General features: G+C 48.9%; 1 protein-coding gene and 1 long non-coding RNA gene across 9 annotated transcripts in view; one reads left to right on the top strand and one right to left on the bottom strand.

The window, feature by feature from the left end:
* On the bottom strand, positions 1 to 18591 carry B3GNT6 (UDP-GlcNAc:betaGal beta-1,3-N-acetylglucosaminyltransferase 6). 6 transcript variants are annotated; one of them, XR_011441038.1, is made up of 4 exons: positions 18530 to 18591; positions 16928 to 17022; positions 12238 to 13451; positions 1 to 715 (listed from the first exon to the last, which is right to left on the bottom strand). XR_011441038.1 is itself a non-coding variant. In XM_023645668.2 (2 exons), exons 1-2 carry the CDS (start codon positions 16036 to 16038, stop codon positions 12294 to 12296), a joined length of 1407 nt encoding a protein of 468 aa, XP_023501436.2. In that variant the 5' UTR covers positions 16039 to 16142; the 3' UTR covers positions 9677 to 12293. The 6 variants fall into 6 exon arrangements, 1 of the variants encoding a protein (XP_023501436.2); XR_011441037.1 differs by having other exon boundaries at positions 16928 to 17262; positions 18530 to 18581; XR_011441039.1 differs by lacking the exon at positions 16928 to 17022 and having other exon boundaries at positions 18530 to 18590.
* LOC111774332 (uncharacterized) overlaps positions 17607 to 22124 on the top strand; it is a 10494-nt gene continuing 5976 nt past the window's right edge. For all 3 annotated transcript variants that reach the window (XR_011441041.1, XR_002809287.2, XR_011441040.1), the window contains exons 1-3: positions 17607 to 17772; positions 18197 to 18341; positions 19366 to 19589. This is a non-coding gene — a long non-coding RNA (uncharacterized lncRNA). The remainder of the gene's footprint in view (positions 17773 to 18196; positions 18342 to 19365; positions 19590 to 22124) is intronic.

Here is a 22124-nt window from a genome sequence, read left to right on the forward strand (position 1 = left end):
TGGCGTTCGAGTTTTTATTTGGCCCCTCTCGTGTGGCAGGTAAAGAACCCGTGTGTGTGACAGGTAACAGCATGAGACAGCGGGCCACTCAATTTAATGAGGTAGATGGGACAGTATTCAGACAGCCCACCCGTCAGCCCCCACTGGCTCATAACAACACATCCCTGCCGACACGGGCATTTATAGGGCTTTCTATAACTCGTCTATACGTGTAGATATCTCATAGTTTTAATTTGGTTTTTACCATGATCATTAATAATTTGGGGATCTCCTTGTGTGCTGTTACATTTGGGAGTCCTCCTTCTGAACATTTTGCCCTCTTTTCTGTTGGAGTCTTCATTTGTGGATTCTGGATATCGATCCATTGTTGCCTTTAGATGGTGTAAACATCCCTCCTACTGTCAGTCTCTATTATCTTTGTTCTTCATTGAATAGAAATCTTTACGCATCATATATTTAAATTCCAGCTTTTAAAAATCTTATGCTTTAGGGGCCGGCCCGGTGGCTCAGTGGTTAAGTTTGCACGTTCCACTTTGGTGGCCTGGGGTTCGCTGCTTCAGATCCCGGGTGCAGACATGGCACTGCTTGGGAAGCCATGCTGTGGTAGGCGTCCCACATATAAAGTAGAGGAAGATGGGCATGGATGTCAGCTCAGGGCCAGTCTTCCTCAGCAAAAAGAGGAGGCTTGGCAGCAGTTAGCTCAGGGCTAATCTTCCTAAAAAAAAAAAGAAAGAAAGAAAAAAATCTTATGGTTTACAAGTTTGAAATTTGTTTGAAAAGTCCTCCCCCACACCTAGGTCACAAAGACATTCTCCTGTATTTTCCTCTGTTATCTTTATGGTTTTACATCTCAGATTTAGGTCCCCTAACCCAACTAGAGTTCATCCTTAAATGCCGCATTAGTCAGCACCCAGTTGTACTTGTTTCCACAGAGTGAGCCACGCCATCCGGTATATATCTGCACCCTGTCCCAGCTGGTCAGGTCCCCACACACACGGTTGGCCTCGAGCTCTCACCTCTCTTTGCTGGCGGGTTCTGGCATAGTCCCCCACTTTTCATCTCACCACAACTTTGTGGTAATGCCACCTTCACTCTTCACTTTTAAGGCTGACAACTATTTGTTTACGTTTTAGAGTAAGCTTATTGAGTTTCTTTAAAAAAAATATTCCAAATGGAATTAGGGCTTCATTGAAGATTAATTTGGGAAGAATTGACATCTTTGGAGCCGGCCCAGTGGCTCAGTGGTTAAGTGAGCACGTTCCACTTCGGTGGCCTGGGGTTCACTGGTTTGGATCCCATGTGCAGACATGGTACCACTTGGCACACCATGCTGTGGTAGGCATCCCACATAGAAAGTAGAGGAAGATGGGCATGGATGTTAGCTCAGGGCCAGGCTTGCTCAGCAAAAAGAAGAGGATTGGCAGCAGACGTTAGCTCAGGGCTGATCTTCCTCAAAAAAAAAAAAAAAAGAATTGACATCTTTGTGCTGCTACATAGTTCCATCCAAGAATGTGAACGATCTTTTTATTCAGATCATTGTCTGTGTCCCTTATTAAAGTTTAATATTTTTTTCTCCATGGAAGTCTTGTATATTCACTTAATTTCTAGATACTTTATAGTTTTTGTTGCTATTGTAAGTGGTATTTTCTCCCTACATTTTATTTTTTTAAATGCCAAACCTAGAAAAAAGTGGAAAGAACAATTAACATCCTTATACCTTTCACTTGAATTCCCCAATTGTTACAATTTTGCCCCATTTGCTTTATCTCCCTACCTCTCTCTTTCACATATATTCACATATTCATGATTTTTTCTGAACCATTAGAAAGTAAGTTCCAAACGTCATGAGTGTTATCCTATAAAAACGACATTTTCCAGCCAGTTATGCCTGGTCTAGAGAAATGCTTTGGTTTTTGCATGTTGATCTTGAATCTGGCAACCCAGTTGCTACAGGCCTGCTGGCATTTTTTTAAGCCACAACCACAAGTAGTGTTACATTTTACATCATGATCCTGTATGTTTACTTTCTGTAGTCACTTGATATTTCTATTTTGTTCTCTTCAACTTGTTTTGAATGTGGGTTTCAGACTCGGAATTGATTTCGTGACTCACTCATGGGTCTCAGTTCACTGTTTGAAAACTGCTGCTCCAGACTAGATTGGGGACCCTTCTCTGTGTGCCCCCCAACCCGGGCAGGACTCCCCAGTACGGGCTCTGGTTGTGCTCCAGCATCATCCCTGGCACAGGCGAATGTAGCCTTGCCCGACTGAACTCGGGAGTCCAGAGACAGACAAACACTCACAAGGTCTATCAATCAAATCCCAAAGTGTCCCCTCCCCAGGGCTGGACTCTGAGCTGGGGTCAGGCCTGGCCTCCTCGCTCTGCCACAGATCTCCTGTGTGAGGCTGGGCTGGCCACTGTTCCTCTCCGGGCCCACCTTCCCATTCATTGGGGGTGGGGGTGGGGCAGGCATCTCTCAGGGCTCATCGGGCTCAGACTTCCTGTCTCCCCATAAACGTTATTTGCTCTTTTCTTCCAGGTTGGAGGGAGTGGGTAAGTAGGGCATTGGGGTGGGGGCAACTGAGGTGGGGCCTGACCTTGGAGCCCCACCCTCACCTCCTGCATCCAAAGGCCACTGGCTCCTGCTCCCAGTGCCATCGAGATGGGTGGAGCTGAGGAAGGTTTCCTCCTACTGAAGGCATGAATAATGCTCTGGCCGTGTGTGAGTGTGTGTGTGTGTGTGTGAGTGAGTGTGTGTGTGTGTGTGTGTGTGTGTGAGTGTGTGTGTGTGTGTGTGAGTGTGTGTGTGTGTGTGAGTGTGTGCACACAGCAGAACTGGTGTCTGTCTCCTTATCTCTGGAGCCCAGAGACCCAGCCTCTGGCCTTGTGCAGCTGCAGGCTTCAGTGGACGGCAGGCACGGTGGCTGGGGCGGGGGTCAGGGCTCAGGGGGCCCAGGCCCCACAGGCTTGTGGACTTTGGGCAGGTCACTCCCGTGGGCCTGGGTCTCCACATCTGGCAGTTGGGATGATGCTATCCCTGCTCCCTGGTTGGGGTGAGGACCCAGGTCAGTCAGGGCTTAGAGATGCTTTATAGCGTGATATCTCTCAACACTAATTTGGATGTTTAAACAATATCTTAAAATAATTTTTCATTATTTTCTTGCATATCTTATAGATTCAGTCCTAAGTACCTTCTTATTTCTATTATAAATGGTACTTTAAAAAATGAATTTTTCTAGAGCGGTGATGTCAGCGGCATGGCAGAGTGAGCTCACCTGGGACTCTCTCCTCTCCAAACTACAACCAAAGTACAAAGTACAAACTACAACCAACTGAATTCCAACCAAAAAATCCTAGTAACACAGAGATTGTCAGAGACCCACAGCAGCCAAATGACAACGGAGGGTAGAGGCAGGAGCCGCCCTCGGAGGAGCTGGAACAGGGTAGGAGAGAACTTCGCTCCCTCCACTAGAGATGGGGATTGCTGCCATTGGTGCAGGAAGGAGCAGGGGAGGGGCCCCACGTCCAGGGATCATCCAGGACTCCTACCACCCGTGCAGTGGAAACCCTCTAATGGGGGAAAGCTTTCACGAGGTGGGGGGACACCCCATCAAGGCAGGGGCCCAGGAGACCAGAAAGCTAGAGCTGATCAGAGTCCAGTTCTGTGCGTGGGAGAAAGTGCCCCCTCCTCCCCCAACCGCGCTGCATGCTGCCATCACGTGCGGAGGGCTCAGAATGCGGCTCTCAACCCCCATCTAGTGACAACAGGCTGTAACTGCAACAGAATAACAGCATCATGAGCAAAAACCGCTCCTCTACCGTCTAGCAATTTATAAAAGCTGCAGTCCACAAGGAAAACAATAAAAACACAGAAGTATGTCCTGAGGACTTGGAAATAGGTAAATTAAGTGACAATGAGTTCAGAGTAGCTATCGTCAAAAAACTCAATGAGGTAAAGGGAAATATAGAGAAACAAGTCAACGAGTTCTGGAGTTACTTCACAAAACAGATTGAAACTATAAAGAAGAATCAATCAGAAATACTAGAGATGAAAAATACAATGGATCAGATAAAAGAGAATACGGATTCCCTGAATGCCCATGTAGACACCATAGAGGAGCAAATTAGCACAATCAAAGATAGACAGTCTGAATGGCTCCAGACAGAGGAAGAAAGAGAACTAAGAATTTAAAAAACTGAAGAAAAGCTCCAAGAATTAGAGGACTCAATGAGAAAATCCAACTTAAGAATTATCAGAATCCCTGAGGGTGTGGAAAAGGAAAATGGAGCAGAAAGTGTGCTCAACAAAATAATAGAAGAGAATTTCCCAAATCTAGGGATTGAGAGAGAAATGTGTGTGGAGGAAGCTTTCAGACCTCCTAGATTTGTCAATGTAAAAAGACCTACTGCAAGGCATATAGTAGTAAAAATGGCAAAAATGAATGACAAAGAAAGAATACTCAGGGCAGCCAGGCAGAAGAAAATAACCTACAAAGGAACCCCTATCAGACTTTCAGTGGATTTCTCTACAGAAACCTTACAAGCCAGGAGAGAGTGGAATGACATATTCAAAACTTTAAAGGATAAAAATCTTCAGCCAAGAATACTCTATCCAGCAAAAATATCCTTCAGATATGAGGGAGAAATTAAATCTTTTCCAGAGAAACAAAAGCTAAGGGACGTTGTAGGCAAAAGTCCTCCACTACAAGAAATCTTCAAGAAGGATCTCATACCTGAAAAAAGAAAAAACTGGAGAAAGGGGTCACAAAACACATAGTAGGGAGACAACTAGATAGAATCAGAATAGGATAGAAAATATTGAACTACAGCATTAGGATAAAGGGAAGGAAATCACCAAAGCAAAGACAATCTTATCACTCTAACCACAAACTCACAACACGAGTTGGAATAAGAGAGGAAAATAATAATTTAGGAGGGGAGGAGGAAAGGGACTGAAACAGTCTAGGCTAAGTAAGTAAGAGACCACCAGAAAATGAACTATGTTATACACGAGATTCTGAATACAAACTTCAGGGTAGCCAGCAAACTAAAAAACAGAACAGAGCCACAAAACATAAATAAGGAAAAATCTAAGAAACCCAGCATAAGAAATTGCAGAAGTCAATGGGTAGGCTAAAACACACAGGACGAGAAACAAAGGAAACACAGGAAAACCAGAAAACGAGCAACGGAATGACAGCATTAAGCCCTCATGCATCACTACTCACCCTCAGTGGAAACGGATTGAACTCGCCAATAAAAAGACACAGAGTGACAAAATGGATTAAAGAACAAGATACAACAACTTGTTGCCTCCAGGAAACACACCTCAGCTCCAAGGACAAACACAGGCTCAGAGTGAAGGGGTGGAAGACAATACTCCAAGCTACTAGCAAACAAAAGAAAGCAGGTGTTGCAATACTTATATCAGACAAAACAGACTTCAAGATAATGCAGGTAAAGAGAGACACAGAGGGCCAATATATAATGATGAAAGGGACACTTCATCAAGTAGAAATAATGCTTATAAATACCTATGCACCCAACACAGGAGCACCAAAGTTCATAAAGCAACTATTAACAAACCTAAAAGAAGATATCAAAAATAACACAATAATAGTAGGGGACCTCAACACCCCACTCACATCATTGGACACATCATCCAGACAGAAAATCAACAAGGAAACAGTGGAGCTACATGAAAAGCTAAAAAGTTGGACATAATAGACATGTATAGAACACTGCATCAAAAAACAGCAGAAAACACGTTCTTCTCAAGCGTGCATGGAACATTCTCAAGGATAGACCATATGTTAGGAAAAAAGGCAAGCCTCTACAAATTTAAAAAAATTGAAATAATAACAAGCATCTTCTCCGATCATAATGCTATAAAGCTAGAAATTAATTGCAAGAAAAAAGCTGAGAAAGGCACAAAGATGTGGAGACTAAACAATATGCTATTGAACAAGCAATGGATCATTGAAGAAATTAAAGAAGAAATCAAAAAATACCTGGAGAAAAAGGAAAATGATAACATGCCATATCAACTCATATGGGATACAGCAAAAGCTGTATTAAGAGGAAAATTCATCACAATACAGGCACATCTGAACAAACAAGAAAAATTCCAAATAAGCAATCTTAAAACTACAGCTAACTGAGCTAGAGAAAGAAGATCAAACAAAGCCCAAAGTCAGCAGAAGGAGAGAAATAGTAAAAATCAGAGCAGAAATAAATGCTGTTGAAACAAAAAAGGCAGTAGAAAGGCTCAGTGAAACAAAGAGCTGGTTCTTTGAGAAGATAAACAAAATTGACAAGCCCCTAGCCAGACTTACAAAGCGAAAAAGGGAGAAAGCTCAAATAAACAAAATCAGAAATGAAAGAGGAGCAATAACAACAGACTCTGCAGAAATAGAACGGATTATAAGAGAATACTACGAAAAACTATATGCCAACAAAATGTATAACCTAGAGGAAATGGATAAATTCTTGGACTCCTACAATTTCCCAAAGCTCACTCAAGAAGAAGCAGACAATTTGAATAGACCAATGACAAGGAAAGAGTTTGAAACAGCAATCAAAAACATCCCAAAGAATAAAACCCCTGGACCAGATGGCTTTCCTGGGGAATTCTACCAAACTTTCAGAGAGGATTTAATACCTATCCTTTTCAAGCTATTCCAAAAAATTAGGGAGGATGGAACACTTCCTAACACATTCTATGAGGCCAACGTCACGCTGATACCAAAGCCTGACAAGCACAGCACAATAAAGGAGAACTACAGGCCAATATCGCTGATGAACATAGATGCAAAAATTCTCAACAAAATTTTGGCAACCCGAATTCAGCACTTCATCAGAAGGATCATACATCATGATCAAGTGGGATTCATACCAGGGACACAGGGATGGTTCAACATCCGCAAATCAATCAACGTGATACACCACATCAACAAACTGAGGAATAAAAACCACATGATCATCTCAATAGATACAGAGAAAGCATTTGACAAGATCCAACAGCCATTTATGATAAAAACTCTGAACAAAATGGGGACAGAAGGGAACTACCTCAACATAATAAAGGCCATATATGACAAACCCACAGCCAACGTCATGCTCAATGGGCAAAAACTGAACGCCATCCCCCTGAAAACAGGAACGAGACAAGGATGCCCTCTATCACCACTCTTATTGAACATAGTACTGGAGGTCCTGGCCAGAGCAATCAGGCAAGAAAAACGAATAAAAGGAATCCAAATAGGGAGGGAAGAAGTGAAACTCTCACTGTTTGCAGATGACATGATCTTACATAGAGAAAACCACAAAGAATCCATTGGAAAACTTTTAGATATAATCAACAACTACAGGAAAGTTGCAGGGTATAAAATCAATTTACATAAATCAGTAGCATTTCTATACTCTAATAACGAACTAACAGAAAAAGAACTCAAGAACAGAATACCATTCACAATTACAACAAAAAGAATACAATACCTCAGGGTGAATTTAACTAAGGAAGTGAAAGACCTATACAACGAAAACTACAAGGCTTTTCTGAAAGAAATGGGTGGCGACATAAAGAGATGGAAAGACATTCCATGTACATGGATTGGAAGAATAAACATAGTTAAAATGTCCGTTCTACCTAAAGCAATCTACACATTCAATGCCATCCCAATCAGAATCCCAATGACATTCTTTACAGAAATAGAACAAAGAATCCTAAAATTCATATGGGGCAACAAAAGACCCCGAATTGCTAAAGCAATCCTGAGAAAAAAGAACACAGCTGGAGGCATCACAATCCCTGACTTCAAAACATACTACAAAGCTACAGTAATCAAAACAGCATGTTACTGGTACAAAAACAGGTGCACAGATCAATGGAACAGAATTGAAAGCCCAGAAATAAAACCACACATCTATGGACAGCTAATCTTTGACAAAGGAGCTGAGGGCCTACAATGGAGAAAAGAAAGTCTTTTCAACAAATGGTGCTGGGAAAACTGGAAAGCCACATGTAAAAGAATGAAAATTGACCATTCTTTCTCACCATTCACCAAAATAAACTCAAAATGGATCAAAGACCTAAAGCTGAGACCTGAAACCATAAGGCTTCTAGAAGAAAATGTAGGCAGTACACTCTTTGACATCAGTATTAAAAGGATCTTTTCGGACACCATGTCTTCTCAGAGAAGGGAAACAATAGAAAGAATAAACAAATGGGACTTCATCAGACTAAAGAGCTTCTTCAAGGCAAAGGAAAACAGGATTGAAACAAAAAGACAACCCACTAACTGGGAAAAAATATTTGCAAGTCATATATCTGACAAAGGCTTAATATCCATAATATATAAAGAACTCACACAACTCAACAACAAAAAATCAAACAACCTGATCAAAAAATGGGCAGGAGACACGAACAGACATTTCTTCAAAGAAGATATACGGATGGCCAATAGGCACATGCAAAGATGCTCATCACCGCTGATCATCAGGGAAATGCAAATCAAAACTACACTAAGATATCACTTTACACCCATTAGAATGACAAAAATAACCAAAACAAATAGTAACAAATGTTGGAGAGGTTGTAGAGAAAAAGGAACCCTCATACACTGTTGGTGGGAATGCAAACTGGTGCAGCCACTATGGAAAACAGTATGGAGATTCCTCAAAAAATTAAAAATAGAAATACCTTATGACCCAGCCATCCCACTACTGGGTATCTATCCAAAGAGTTTGAAGTCAGCATTTCCAAAAGTCCCACGCACCCCAGTATTCATTGCAGCATTATTTACAATAGCCAAGATGTGGAAGCAACATAAGTGCCCATCAACAGATGATTGGATAAAGAAGATGTGGTATATATACACAATGGAATACTACTCAGCCGTAAAAAAGAACAAAATCGTCCCATTTCCAACACCATGGATGGACCTTTAGGGAATTATGTTAAGTGAAATAAGCCAGATAGAGAAGGACAATTTCTGAATGACTCCACTCATATGAGGAATTTGAAAATGTAGACAAAGAGAACAGATTAGTGGCTTACGGGGGAAAGGTGGGGTGGGGGGTAGGCACAAAGAGTGAAGGGGTGCACCTACAACACAACTGACAGACAATAATGTACAACTGAAATTTCACAAGATTGTAAGCTATCATTAACTCAAAAATTTTTTTCAAAAAGGACTTTTTCTGACTGCTTATTACAATATAGAAACTACATTTATTTTTTTTTTGGTGAGGAAGATTCGCCCTGAGTTAACTGCTGCCAATCCTCCTCTTTTTGCTGAGGAAGGCTGGCCCTGAGCTAACATCCGTGCCCATCTTCCTCTACTTTATATGTGGGACACCTGCCACAGCATGGTGTGCCAAGTGGTGCCATGTCCGCACCCGGGATCTGAACCTGTGAACCCGGGCCGCTGAAACAGAATGTGCAAACTTAACCACTGCGCCACCAGGCTGGCTCCACTAAGGTGACTTTTGTACATTAATTTTGTATCTGGAAAACTTGGTACTTTTTATTAATTTAATCAATTATCTAGGATTTTTGAGTGTGGCTTTTTGGTGGGTTTTCTATATAAGGCAGTGGTTCTCAGTGAGGCGTATTGCCCCTTAGGAGGAGATTTGGAAATCTGCGAGGGAGTTTTTTTGTCATTATGCCCCAAAATTTACACATCAAAATTCATACTATTTATTTTAAAGTATTTCTTATTAATCTTTTACATTACAATTAAAAATTATATCGACTTTTTGAAAATGTCTGTGTGGACAGATTATGTTATCTAAGAATTCCATTTCAGGATAGGGAGTACGGCATCAATTTGTTACAGAAAGGGGAAATTGGATCTGATATGGTTGCAAACCTCTGAGGTTTTGATCATTTTCTTTCTTTTTTCAAGTTGTTATATTTTTGAAGCTTTATCTTGCCTTGCTGTGCTCTCAAGTCTTGGACAATGTTGAACAGAAGTGGTGATGACGGCACATCTGGTCTTGTTCCAGATCTTAGAGGAAATGCTTTCACCTTGTACTAAGATTTTTTTAAAATCACGAATGGATATTTTTTATCAAAAATTCTCTTTTTCTCCCTCATCTGAGGTACTCATATTTCTCTTGGTGTGATGTACCACATCGACAGATCTTCCTCTTTTCTTCGTATATTCCGATTCCTTTTCTAACGCTAGCCCCACCTCGAATTTCGGGGATGAACCCACCGAGGTGCTGATGTTACCCTTTTTACGCAGTACCACGTTCCGTCTGCTGGCATTTCGTGTAGGACTTTGCGCCTGTGTTTGCGAGGGAGACAGGATCATTTCCCATGCTCAGGGGGCCCTTGTCAGTTCGCAGGCCCAGTAAAGGGAGTCGGCAGCACAGGCTCCCGGAGCCGGAATTTGCACCGACTCTGCACCGACCCAAGGACCCGCCGCCCGCCTCCGCGCGGAAAACGTGGGTGGAGGGCGCCCCCTGGTGGCCGCGGGGCGCAAGAGCCAGATGAGCCGGGCGAGGCCGGGTGAGTCCAGGTGATACCAGGGCTGCGATTGCATGCCCTCCCTCCATGGATCATCAGCGTGGACAGAGGGGCTCAGAGGTGAGCTGGCCTGCTCAGGTTCCCAGAGTGGGCGTGGCAGGACTTGCCTTTGGTCCCCTCGGAGCCAATCTGTGCCAGCTCGATGTGAATCAGGCGTGGTCCCTCTCTCTGGGGGCAGCCAGTCTGATTGGGGAGAAACAAGCGAGCAGAGAGGACACGTTAGGTTACATGGGGCAAGTCTGCTGTAGCAAAGAGCCTGCAAAACCCCAGAGGCTGAAAACACATAAAAGTTTACATTGTTCTTCTCCATAGTCGGGCCTGAGTATTCCAGGTCAGTCCATGGGCAGCTCTGCTCTAGGCAGCAACTGAGAGACGCTCTTGTTTTTCTGCCTTCCTCTAGGCCAGAGGATCTCAGCCAGGGGCGAATTTGCCCACCAGGGTACATTTGGCGATGTTCAGAGGTATATTTGGTCGTCGTGATTCTGGGTGTGATGCTGGCTTCTAGTGTGCAGAGGACAGGACACACGGCTAAATGTTCTCCAAAGCGCAGGACAGCCCCCACAACAAAGAGCTGCCCAACCCAAAAGGTCAGCAGTGCCGAGGTCGAGAACCCCAGCTCCAGCTTGGGATGTTGTCCTCATCTGCGAGGTCAGGGATGGGTCACAGGCCCATCCATGTTCCACTCCAGGGGAAGGAGAGAGCGAGCACAGGTGAGCCCGGGTCCGGGAGTGGTCCTCATCGCGTCCACACACATCCATGGGAGAGAGCCTGGTCACACTGCCGCGCCAGCTGCAACGGGGGCTGGGAAGTGTGGTCTGGAGAGTGTCAGGAGGAAGGGGGTAGCAGATTTTGGTGGAGGGCTGGCAGCCTCCCCTGCAGGCATTGTGACTGACGCAAAAGACAGGGATGGTGGTGGGGTCAGAGGACATTTCAAGTAGACGGATCAGTGCTTGTGTGAAGATGCAGAGGCTTCTCTGACCCCGGGGAGTGAGTATTGGTGGGGCAAGCATGCCTGGGTGGGGCCCCAACGGACGGGTCAGCACGGAGGGGACGACATGGCCCTGGATTAGTCACTGCCCTGACCCGGCCTCGGTTCCCACTTTGCACGCAGAGATTCTGACCTCACAGTGGGTGGGAGAGAACTGGGTGGGAGGAAGACACTCTCAGACACTCTCAGCTCTGACTCTAGTGTGTTGCTTTTTAGTGTAGACTGACTTCCGGGGGAGGGGAATCCATCGCATGACTGTCAGTTCAGCTCCAGTTCCAGCTCTGCTCATTTGTGGAGGAAATGATACAAGTGACAACTCGTATGTGTGCTGCACCCAACAGGTAACATTGGATCCTGGCCCCGACACCTCCCTTGCTCCATTGCCCACAGTGACTAGAGTGCAGGAGCTAGGCGCCCTAGACGGCTCCAAGAGGGAGCAATGGAGGTGGGTTTGGAAGGATAACGGACATTCCTAACCCAGTGGGCTCCATTCTGAGCTGCACATTCGAGTCACCTGAGGACCTTAACAAACACCCAGACGTCTGAGGGCATCCCAGATCACTGCAATCAGAACCTGTGGAGATGCGACCAGGACTGAGGTATTTTCCATACCCCCCCTCCCCCCACCCAGATGATTCCAACGTGCAGCTGGCATTCAGCTGCACCAAGATGGGTAGGATAGAAGGTATCCGGAGCAGGGAAGATGCATTCTCACCACGGAAAACGTCACATTTGGAGGCTGCTCATCCCCCCAGCGCGGCCCAGCCGGCCTCAGGAGACCCTGCGCCCCCGGTCACAGCTCAGCCCGGGGTCGTGCAGCGCCTTCCACATGAGCAGCATCTCGTAGGGCGCGAAGCGGTGCACGAGCAGCAGCTCGCGGTACATGCAGGGGTCGAAGGAGGGGTGCCGGGCGCCGGGCAGCTGCACCCCGAAGGGCCGGATGCCCTCGTGGCCGCTGGGCGCCAGGCCGGCGTGCTGCAGACACATGCCCATGTAGGCGTCGTCGATGGGGAAGAGCGGCGTGTGGCGAGCGGCCGTGTGCAGGGCCCGGATGGTGTGGCTGGACAGGAGGAAGCCGCCGCCGCTGCAGTACACGGGGTAGGCCCGCCCGGGGAAGAGCTGCGGCGGCACGAAGTACTTGCTCCAGCTGTCGCGGATGGGCACCGAGCCGTCCATGAGCTGCCCGGCGAAGAGGTGGCGGTCGGGCGGCTGCGCCTCCAGGAAGCGGAGCACGTTGGCCGTGTGCACGAAGACGTCGTCGTCGCCGCTGAGCAAGAAGCGCGCGTGCGGGCAGCGCGCCGCCAGCCAGTCCAGCAGGCGCACGTGCTTGAGCGTGAGGTTCAGGAAGGTGTCGGCGAAGGCCCACTGCAGCACGTCGCCGTGCTCGCGCGCCTCCAGCGCCACCAGCGCCGCCAGCCGCTCGGCGCGCTCGGCGTCCTCGGGCCCGGGCGTGCCCAGCAGGAAGAGGCGGCGCACCGGCCGCCCGCCGTAGCTGCGCTCCTGCCCCCACGTGCGCCGGATGAGCTCGCGCCGCTCGTAGTTGGCGGGCGACGACTTCACGGCCAGCAGCAGGAAGACGCCGTGGCGGCCCGCGCACTTGGCCGGCGCGTCCCAGAGCAGCGGGAAGTGGCGGCAGTGGCGGTAGCGCAGGAAGTCTTGGATGCGCGCGGGCAGCTGCTCGAAGCCGGCCGTGGCGTTCACCGAGGCGTTGGCCACACACGGGGGCCCTGAACTGACCACCGAAGGCTGCGCGGCAGCAGGGGCCTCAGGGGTCACAGGGGCAGCGTGGGGGGAGCCACCCCCCCTCTTCTCCTGCTGGAAGCTGGGCACTTGGTGAAACCACAGATGCAGGGCCAGGAAACTCACACCCACCAGAAGGCTGGTCAGAGTCTTGGGGTTCTTTATCGACCTGCGGCAGGGAAAAGCCATCTGTGGGGGGAACCGAGTCAGAGGTGAGCCAGGAGTCGTCTGTGAATCCGCGGAATGGCACCCTGCCCCCGTCATGTCTCTCCCAGAGCCCAGAACCAGCCCCTTCTGAACTCTGCTGTTAAGAGGGTAAAAAGAAGCCACAATTCCGGATTACACTGATGCCTCTCGCCTCTCCCACAGCCCGGAGTGTTCTGACCTACAGACCTGTGTATCTCATTGCCCGCCCCCCCCGACATCCCCCTGGATGTCACCTAGGCCCAGCAGACTCGTCATGTCAAAGTCAAAGTCTTCATCTTTCCAGGAATCCACGTCCTGCTTTTTTCACCTGAGCAAATGGTTCCTCCCTCCACCTGGTTGCTCCAACCAGAGGCCCTGACCCTCTCCCCACCCTCAGTTTGCATCCACCCTCTACATCGTGTTGATTCTGCATCCAGCCCTCTCCACGTGTGTTCCCTCCTTGTCCAGCCCTGCCCCTCTCCAGTCTGTCTCCTTCCTTGCCACCTGATGATGGTGATGATGCGGTGATGGTACTGGACTCAGACCCAGGGCAGAAATCTGGCATCACCGCTTATGTGTACCAACTTGAAGAAGTCATTGCTGATTTCTGGGGCTGAGTGTTCTCCTCTATAACAAAGGGTTAGTAACCTCCTACTGTGCAGGGATGTTGGGAGCATTAAATGAGCATAAAGTGGCCAGTCAATGAATGGCACCAATATTCTAATCTCTTTGCATCCTCTGGCCCCACTTCCTTCTATTTCTACCTGCTGGTATTATTTTCTGTTCCCCAGATATGCCAAGGCAGGCCCTCTCGTCCATGCGTCCAACTGCCCCCCACCTGCGCAGGTGCCCCGGACCCCTGCCTTCGAGAAGACCCCCCAGGACAAATTCCAGACCACCACGGTCTGTCCTGTATTTACTCAGTCACGCTGGGCCCTGCCTTCTCGAGAGCCACACCTCTCTGCTTCTCAGACGCCACTCTCTCCTGGCGCCCCTCCTGCCTCTGTAACGCTGTCTCTCTGTTCCCTTTGCCCTTTGCCCTTTGCCTCCTCTCTGACGACCTTTAGTAGTGGGTGGTCTCCAGGGCCGTGTCTTAGACCCTCTTCACCTTTGTTCAAGATGATCTCCTTCCCCTTTAGGACCACCAGGCTCCAGAACCGTGTGTCCAGCCACCACTTAGTACTTAACAGCTGCCTGGGCGATCCACGGCCACCTGAGATGCAACCCAGGTGGGTGTGGAGCGCTCACCTTCCTTCCCAGAGGGGTCCCAGAGTGCCACTGACCACCCTGTAGTCAAGCCAAAACCCGGGACAGACTCTGAAACTGAGAAGGAAGGAGTTAAAAATCTCAGTGGAGCAAAACCTTTGAGATAAGCTTTGCTAACAGCAGCTGTGCTGCCTGCAGAATCAACTATTGTTTAAAACTAACCGCTTCTTTCTGTCTTTCCTCAGTATAGGAGTGTGTATACTTCCTGCTCCTGTAAGACCAGGATGTCAAGGTCCAGACGTCAAGATTCAGCGTCACAAGGCCAAACACTGGCTGAAGATGAAAACTGACCAGAAAGGTCAAGTCAAGGGGAAAGAAATTCAGTCTTCAAGGCCAAAGTAGGCTGGGGGGAAGGCCCCAAACAGCAAGGCCACATGCTCCCCTCCCCTCCCCTCCCTACAGCCCCAGGCAGGCTCCCCTCCTCTCCCCTACCTACAGCCCCAGGCAGGCTCCCCTCCCCTACCTAGAGCCCCAGGCAGGCTCCCCTCCTCTCCCCTACCTACAGCCCCAGGACAGGCTCCCCTCCCCTCCCCTACCTACAACCCCAGGCAGGCTCCCCTCCCCTGCCTACAGCCCCAGCCAGGCTCCCCTCCCCTACCTACAACCCCAGGGCAAGCTCCCCTCCTCTCCCCTACCTACAACCCCAGGCAGGCTCCCCTCCTCTCCCCTACCTACAGCCCCAGGACAGGCTCCCCTCCTCTCCCCTACCTACAGCCCCAGGCAGGCTCCCCTCCTCTCCCCTACCTAGAGCCCCAGGCAGGCTCCCCTCCTCTCCCCTACCTACAGCCCCAGGCAGGCTCCCCTCCCCTCCCCTACCTACAGCCCCAGGCAGGCTCCCCTCCTCTCCCCTACCTACAGCCCCAGGCAGGCTCCCCTCCCCTACCTAGAGCCCCAGGCAGGCTCCCCCTCCTCTCCCCTACCTACAGCCCCAGGCAGGCTCCCCTCCCCTCCCCTACCTAGAGCCCCAGGCAGGCTCCCCTCCTCTCCCCTACCTACAGCCCCAGGACAGGCTCCCCTCCTCTCCCCTACCTACAGTCCCAGGCAGGCTCCCCCCTCCTTTACCTAAAACCCCTACCTTTTTCCCTTTGAGGAGGTGGATTTGAGTGTTACCTCCCATCTCCTCCTCTGGCTGCCCTTCGATGGTAAACCTCTTTTTCCTTGCCACAAGTCTGACGCTCCAGCTATTGGCCCTCCTCTGCGGCAGGTAAATGAACCTGTGTTTGTGTTGGATAACAGCTCTCTCCCTTCCCTCATCGCCCCACCCAAGCTGACCAATTCTAACTCCAAAGTATTTCCTCAGTCTGTCCCCTTGCATTCGCACCATCGATGGGCTGGGCCACACTAGCACCTGCTGCTCGGAGGAGGGGGTCCCGCTGGGTCTCTGCACACGCTCTCGCTCTCACCCGATCCCCCGCTACAGCGGCTGGAGGAACCTGTGAACAACGCAGGTTTCCATGCCACTCTTCACTCCTTTCCTCAGCTTCCCACTGCCACCCACCTTCCCTGGCCGTCAGGCAGAGCTCTCCTTCCCTAGAAGCTTTCCCTGGTGTGTCCCTCTGCCTGGATGGACCTCTGTCCCCCTCCTTCGCCTACGGCACAGCCTCCTCCTCTCGGTCCGCTTGAAGAGGCATCTCCTTGGCAAAGCTTTAATGTGGCTCAAAGGAGACCAGAGCATTATTCGTTTAAAGTTTATCTTCTCTTCTAGTCTGTAAGCACCTTGAGGGAGGGATGGCACCTGTGTTGTGCTCCGCTGTCTCCCTAGTGACCTGCACAGGATTGGAGGCCGGACCACATAGTGATGGAAAATACTGGTGGCCTGGGTTCAAATTCTGCCTCTCCCACTTTCTAGCTGCATGTGCTGAGTAAGCTGATTTAAGCTAATACCCATCTCTTAAGAGTTATTGTGAAGGTTAAATGATAATGTATGTAAAGAATTTAGCATGGTACTTGGCACATGGTAAGTGGTAAGCAAATATTAGCTATTATGATTATCAGAGGCACCAATAAATATTTGTTAAATGAACACTTTGCACAAACTATGTGCTCGAGAAATAATTTGAGATTGGGTCGTTAGCACACAGAGGAGTTACTGGAGAGCATTGTTCTCTAGTGCTTGGGTGTTATAGTCCACACACAATGTCCAGCACAAGATGAGCACAAAGCAGGTGTTAGTGAACAATGGCAGCAGTTAATCACAAAGAAAAGTAACAGACCTGGCAGAGGTGTTGGTGGGATCGCTGAGTCCGTTAGAAATCCTGGAGGTGGGTTCCCGGAGCTCTTAAGTAGGCCTGCCTCAGTGTTCGCTGCGCTGAGAGAAGAGAGACAGCGAGGGGCACTGAGCTGTTTTGCCATCACCATGTGCTCAGGGCCTCGTCCCGTGCCTGGCACACGTGGGACATGTGGTACATTTTTTTGCGATGAATGAGAGAATAAAAGAATGAACAAGAACAGGATTTGGAGTCTGGATAACTGGGCCTGAGTGGGCTTCTTTTCCTGCCTGTGCGCCTTTGTTTCAATTCGTGAACCTCCTAGGTTTCAGTTTCCTCATCTGAAAAATTGAGAAAGTCAACACTCATCACTCAAGGAAATAAAAAAAAAAAAGAGCAAGAAAATGATTTTGTCAATGCTAAAGTGCCGGACGGATGCTAGTTAAAAAAATGATGAAAAAGCCTTCTCTACCTCCTCTCCCCATGTAGAATCATCTCCAGAAACAAAAACCATCTTAGTGTTAACTCAACAGTAATTTGTCTCCGTCAGACTTGCGTTTACTTTGATAAACTTCATCCAGGAACGTGGATCAATGCTGCCTTTTGATATAAAGGGCACCAAAAGTTGGGCCAGGCCTTGTCCTGAGGGCGGCGCTGGTTTGCTGAACTGTTTCCGGATGCTGCCGCTCTGAAGCTTTGGGCGTCCCCTCTGTGGTTCTTTTTTCTGGATTCCCTGCTTTTCTCAAAGTGCCCTGGAGCCCCCGCAGCTTAAGCTTTCCTGGCCTCTGCTCACCCTGATCCATGGACCCTCAGTACTCAGCTCAAGTCCCGCCTCCTCAGGAAACCTCCTGGTAAGTCCCGCTGAATGGACCCTGTGTCCCTGTTGATAACATGGTTGCAGAGCCGCAGTGTTCGTGAAAGAGTGCAGACCTGCCACTTATGTGACCCTTTTGAGCCTCGGGTCCCTCATCTGTGGGACCTTGGGCAAGTTGTTTATCTTGGCACCTCAGGAGGTGACGTGAGTTGATTGGCATGAGGCACTTAGAACCATGCCCGGCACACAGTAAGTACCACCTAACCCAGGAGTGTTCACGGGGCAGAGGAGACCATCTTTTTATGGGTTAAGTCTAGCCTTCTCACACAGCGTTTTATGAAGTTCCTCTGTGACTCTTATCGCCATCCTCTCCTGTCCTGTTCGTTGCTCCACATAGAGGTTTGCTTGCCTTTACAATGCTATTTGCTCTGCCTGGAATGTTTTTCCCCTTATTTTCCCAGAAACAGGAAAAGTTCCTGTTGGTTATTCCCTCCTCTGGCTTGATGCCAAGAGACGAATGACTGGAATGCAGGTTCCCAGGTCCTGCACCAGCCCCCTACGAACACAAGGTATTCCTCGGGACCCTATGCACAGTGGCTATGGCAGGTAAATAAACCTTGTCTTCCCTTTGGCCCCAACCCCCCATGTGGAGCCCTAACCCAGGGGCTTTGTCCTGGTTCCTTTGCCCTTGGCCTCCCTCTGGCTCTTGCTTGGTGCTCTAAGGAGAGGGGAGTGGGGAGGAGGAGAAGACGCTCCTCCTTGCCCGTGGGAAGAAGCCCAAGCCCCCATCTTACCTTGAGTGTCTGAGAGAGAGGCAGTCCCCAGACTGAACCTACCTTTGACCCCCTTCTTTCACACCCTGAAGCCCCACCCCCAGGAGGGTGGCGTACTTCAGTATTCTTGAACCTGACCAATCCATGACATCCCTCCTCCTCCCGAGGGGCCGGGTGAAGGGGGGACAGCTCCAAGCTTCCTTCCAGCAGAGACTGCTTGCTTACCCTTCCTGAGGAAGCTCAATGTCAGCTCTTCTAGGAGAGCTTTCTTGACACCTCCACCCACCAGCTGCCTTGCACTCCTCCAGCGATGACCCTTTAGTGCTGTGTTGTAATGATGGGTTTTCCCTGCTAGACTGAGGGCAACTCCAGGGCCCGGGACCTGTTCTGTGAACATAGGGGGTGCTTTAAAACGTTTGTTGAGTGAGTTGCATGTAAAATGTTCAGACAGACATACTTTCTGAACACGTTAATGACATCTGAGTATACTGAATTTGGCAAGTGTTGAAGGGCTTCGTTCCATGACCACTGTGAGTGGCTGGGAGAGAGGTGAAGCAGACTCAGTCCTGGTCCTCAAGAGCTCACCATCTCTTGGGAGAGCCAGATACTAAATGGTTATCAAGTGATGTGATGTGTCCAAAACACGGAGAGGGAGCTTGGAGAAGGGAACCTGCGTAGGTCAGGGAAGACTTCCCGTTAGAACTGGACTGTATCACTTATCTATTGCTGTGTAACAAACCATCCCCAAACTTAATGGCTTGAAACAACCAGCATTTCTTATTTCTCAAGATTCTGTGGGTTGCCCAGAAGGTTCTTGTGCTAGACCCACCTGGACTGTCTCATGTGTCTCTATTCAGGTAATGTGTAAGCTGGGAGCTGGGCTCAGCTGGGACGGCTGGGCCTCCCTCTCCTTGTGTTCTTGCATCTTGGGCTGCTTCATGGCCTGGTGGCCTCAGGTTCCGAGGTGGACGACGCAGAGACTACAAGACCTTGTGAGGCCTGGGCTTCAGGACATGCATGACGTCACTTCCACCACATTCTGTTGGTCAACGCAAGTCAAAGACCAGCCCAGATACAAGAGGTGAGGAAGAGTCCCCAAGATTTGTGGCCATATTTAACCTACCACCTGAGTTTTGAGGCGGTCAGGAGTTTTCCCAGGAGGCAAGGAGCGGTGTAGAGAGGGGGAGGGCACTCCGGGCAGAGGTACGGAGGTGGGAATAAACAGGACGTGTCTGGGAAATATTCCAGGTTTAATGTGGTTGGAGGGGTAAATATTGGGAGTTGAAAGTGCAAAGATAGATTGGAGGGATCCGGAGAAGGGCCTGGAATGCTATGCCTGGACTTTTACCTTGATCCTTTGAAAGTTCCGACAAGTCCAAATCTGTTTTCGAGTCCATTATAGCAGCCCCTGCTGGTATAGATGCTGGAGAGGGCAAGACTGGAGGCAGGGAACCCGGTGGGGGTTCTTACGGTGATCGTGGGAGAGAGGTGAGGCCCAGGTCTGGCAGGGGCCGTCAGAGTGGTAGGGATGGTGTCCTCCTAGCTTGGTGACTTCCTGGGTATTCTGTGAAAATGCTCACCCCTCAGGCTCCTTGTCCTTCTTGCTAATTTTGAGGGTCCTGGGCAGGGGGGATGTCTGGATAAGAGAAGAGTGAGAGACAAGGACGAGGAGGGAAGCGAGTGGTGGGAGGAAGGGGGAGAGTTGGGCAGGGGGCTCGAGGGTAGGCTAGGTTTCAGATGGAGATAGCGAGATATATCTGGAGGATTAGTGAAGCCCAGACTCACTGGCAACTTCAGGGTGGGTGAAGGACAGAAAAAGGATGGGAACACCAATTAAATTTGAGCTAAGTGAGGGCAAGAGTCAGCTCCAGGGAGGGACCTGACCATATTCCTCTCCAGACTGACTCATGGCTGACAGAGAAAGGCTGGCACAGAGCCGACATCTATTCGGGTTGGCCAAATGACTTATTATTATTTTTTTTTTTTGAGGAAGATTAACCCTCAGCTAACATCTGCTGCCAATCCTCTCTTTGCTGAGAAAGACTGGCCCTGAGCTAACATCCGTGCCCATGTTCCTCTATTTTACATGTGGGACGTCTGCCACAGCATGGCTTGACAAGCAGTGCCTTGTCCACGCCCAGGATCTGAACCGGTGAACCCCGGGCCATCGAAGCTGAGCGTGCGAACTTAACCCCTATGCCACCGGGCTGGCCCCCCAAATGACTTAATTTTGTTAACTCATTTTCTTCAAGCCCCCCAAATTCATCTTTTCTCCTTAGCAGAAATGTCTTTTTGGAAGTTTGGGGATGAATTGAAGGGGGGAGAAAGTTAAATGGGGGTAAGTTTACTGGAGTAAAGTAAACTTGAGGACAGGCAGCTGTGACCTCTGCAGGAAGGTTCTGGGGTGCTCGGGGAGGAAGTGAGTGTGATGTATGTAGTGGGTGTGTGTGGCAGGGTGGCTTCAGAATGGCATGTACTGTTCAGAGGCGGAATTAACGCATACCTAACTCCTTTTCAGCCTCCCCTTTACAATGCGTGGGGGTTTTCATGTAAAATTTACCAGTCCAGTGCTTAGTCTGACACACCTTAGTCTGAAAAACTGGGGTGGCATAAGGCAGAGGAACCTGTCCCCATCTCCAAGACAAACAGGTTCTGTGGGCACAGACCGGTGCCTGACGACCAGGAAGGAAAGTCAGATGGTCTCTTGTTCCAGGTCCAACTGGTAGTGGGAGACGGATCCGGAAGAGGGGTTGACACCTCAGGTTTGTCCAGCAGTTTTGAGGTACCCCTGGCAGGCCCAGGCCAGGCACTCTTACTCTTACAGAAAGAATCCTATTCAGAAAACCCAAGATGATTAAGTCCATGCTACATCATGGTGCTAACCTTTAAGACAATCCTACATTTTACAGATGTAGAATCCGACAGTTAAAGTAAAGTGACCGGGCCACAATCACACAGCTTTTCAGTGGGGGACCAGGATCCTAAGCCAGGTCTTTAGACACCGACAAGGATATAGAGTATGTAACCGCACCCTGATAGGACTAATGCCAATGGACTCCAACCCAGATCCTGCTGCCTCAGCGCCGTCTTGGGTCAAGGTTACTGCCCTCCATCCTTGATGCCACGTGAAGGACCACGTATGTAGCTAGCCCTGCCAACAGCCACAGCTGTACACAGCCCAGCCGGTGGCATCCACAGACCCTGAGGAATGAGCGCTCAGGCCCTCACCCCAGGCTTCCTTTGGCTGGAGGTGACTTTGTCCATCAAAATTCCTCTACCTAATCCTTAAATGGTTTTGGTTTCTAGTACTCAGTCTGAGACCCTCTTTTCTTCTGTGATCTCATCTACTCCCATAGCTTCAAATATCATGTATACTTTTGATTCTCAATTTTATATCTCCAGCCCAGATCTCTCAGCTGAGCTCCAGATCCACTTTTTACTATCCTTAAGCTCTCCACTAGGATAGATATCTCACTCAGACTTCAAACTCAGTGAATCCCGGATTTACTTGATAACGTAACTCAAATCTTTTTCCCATGTAACTCAGATATATTTGATTTTCTATGTCCAGTGCCACCATCCATCACTCTCTCTCACTCGGACTGCTGCCTTCTCC

Source organism: Equus caballus, chromosome 7 (assembly GCF_041296265.1).
Source record: "Equus caballus isolate H_3958 breed thoroughbred chromosome 7, TB-T2T, whole genome shotgun sequence".
Lineage (NCBI taxonomy): Eukaryota > Metazoa > Chordata > Mammalia > Perissodactyla > Equidae > Equus > Equus caballus.

Excerpts from the sequence above, each read along its gene's own strand:
- B3GNT6 (XM_023645668.2), bottom strand. The coding sequence starts at position 16,038 with ATGGTGCGAATGCAAGGGGACAGACTGAGGAAATACTTTGGAGTTAGA. Across the intron at positions 13,452-15,789 it reads ACCTCCTCAAAGGGAAAAAG|ATGGCTTTTCCCTGCCGCAG; the intron begins GTAGGGGTTTTA and ends TTCCCCCCACAG.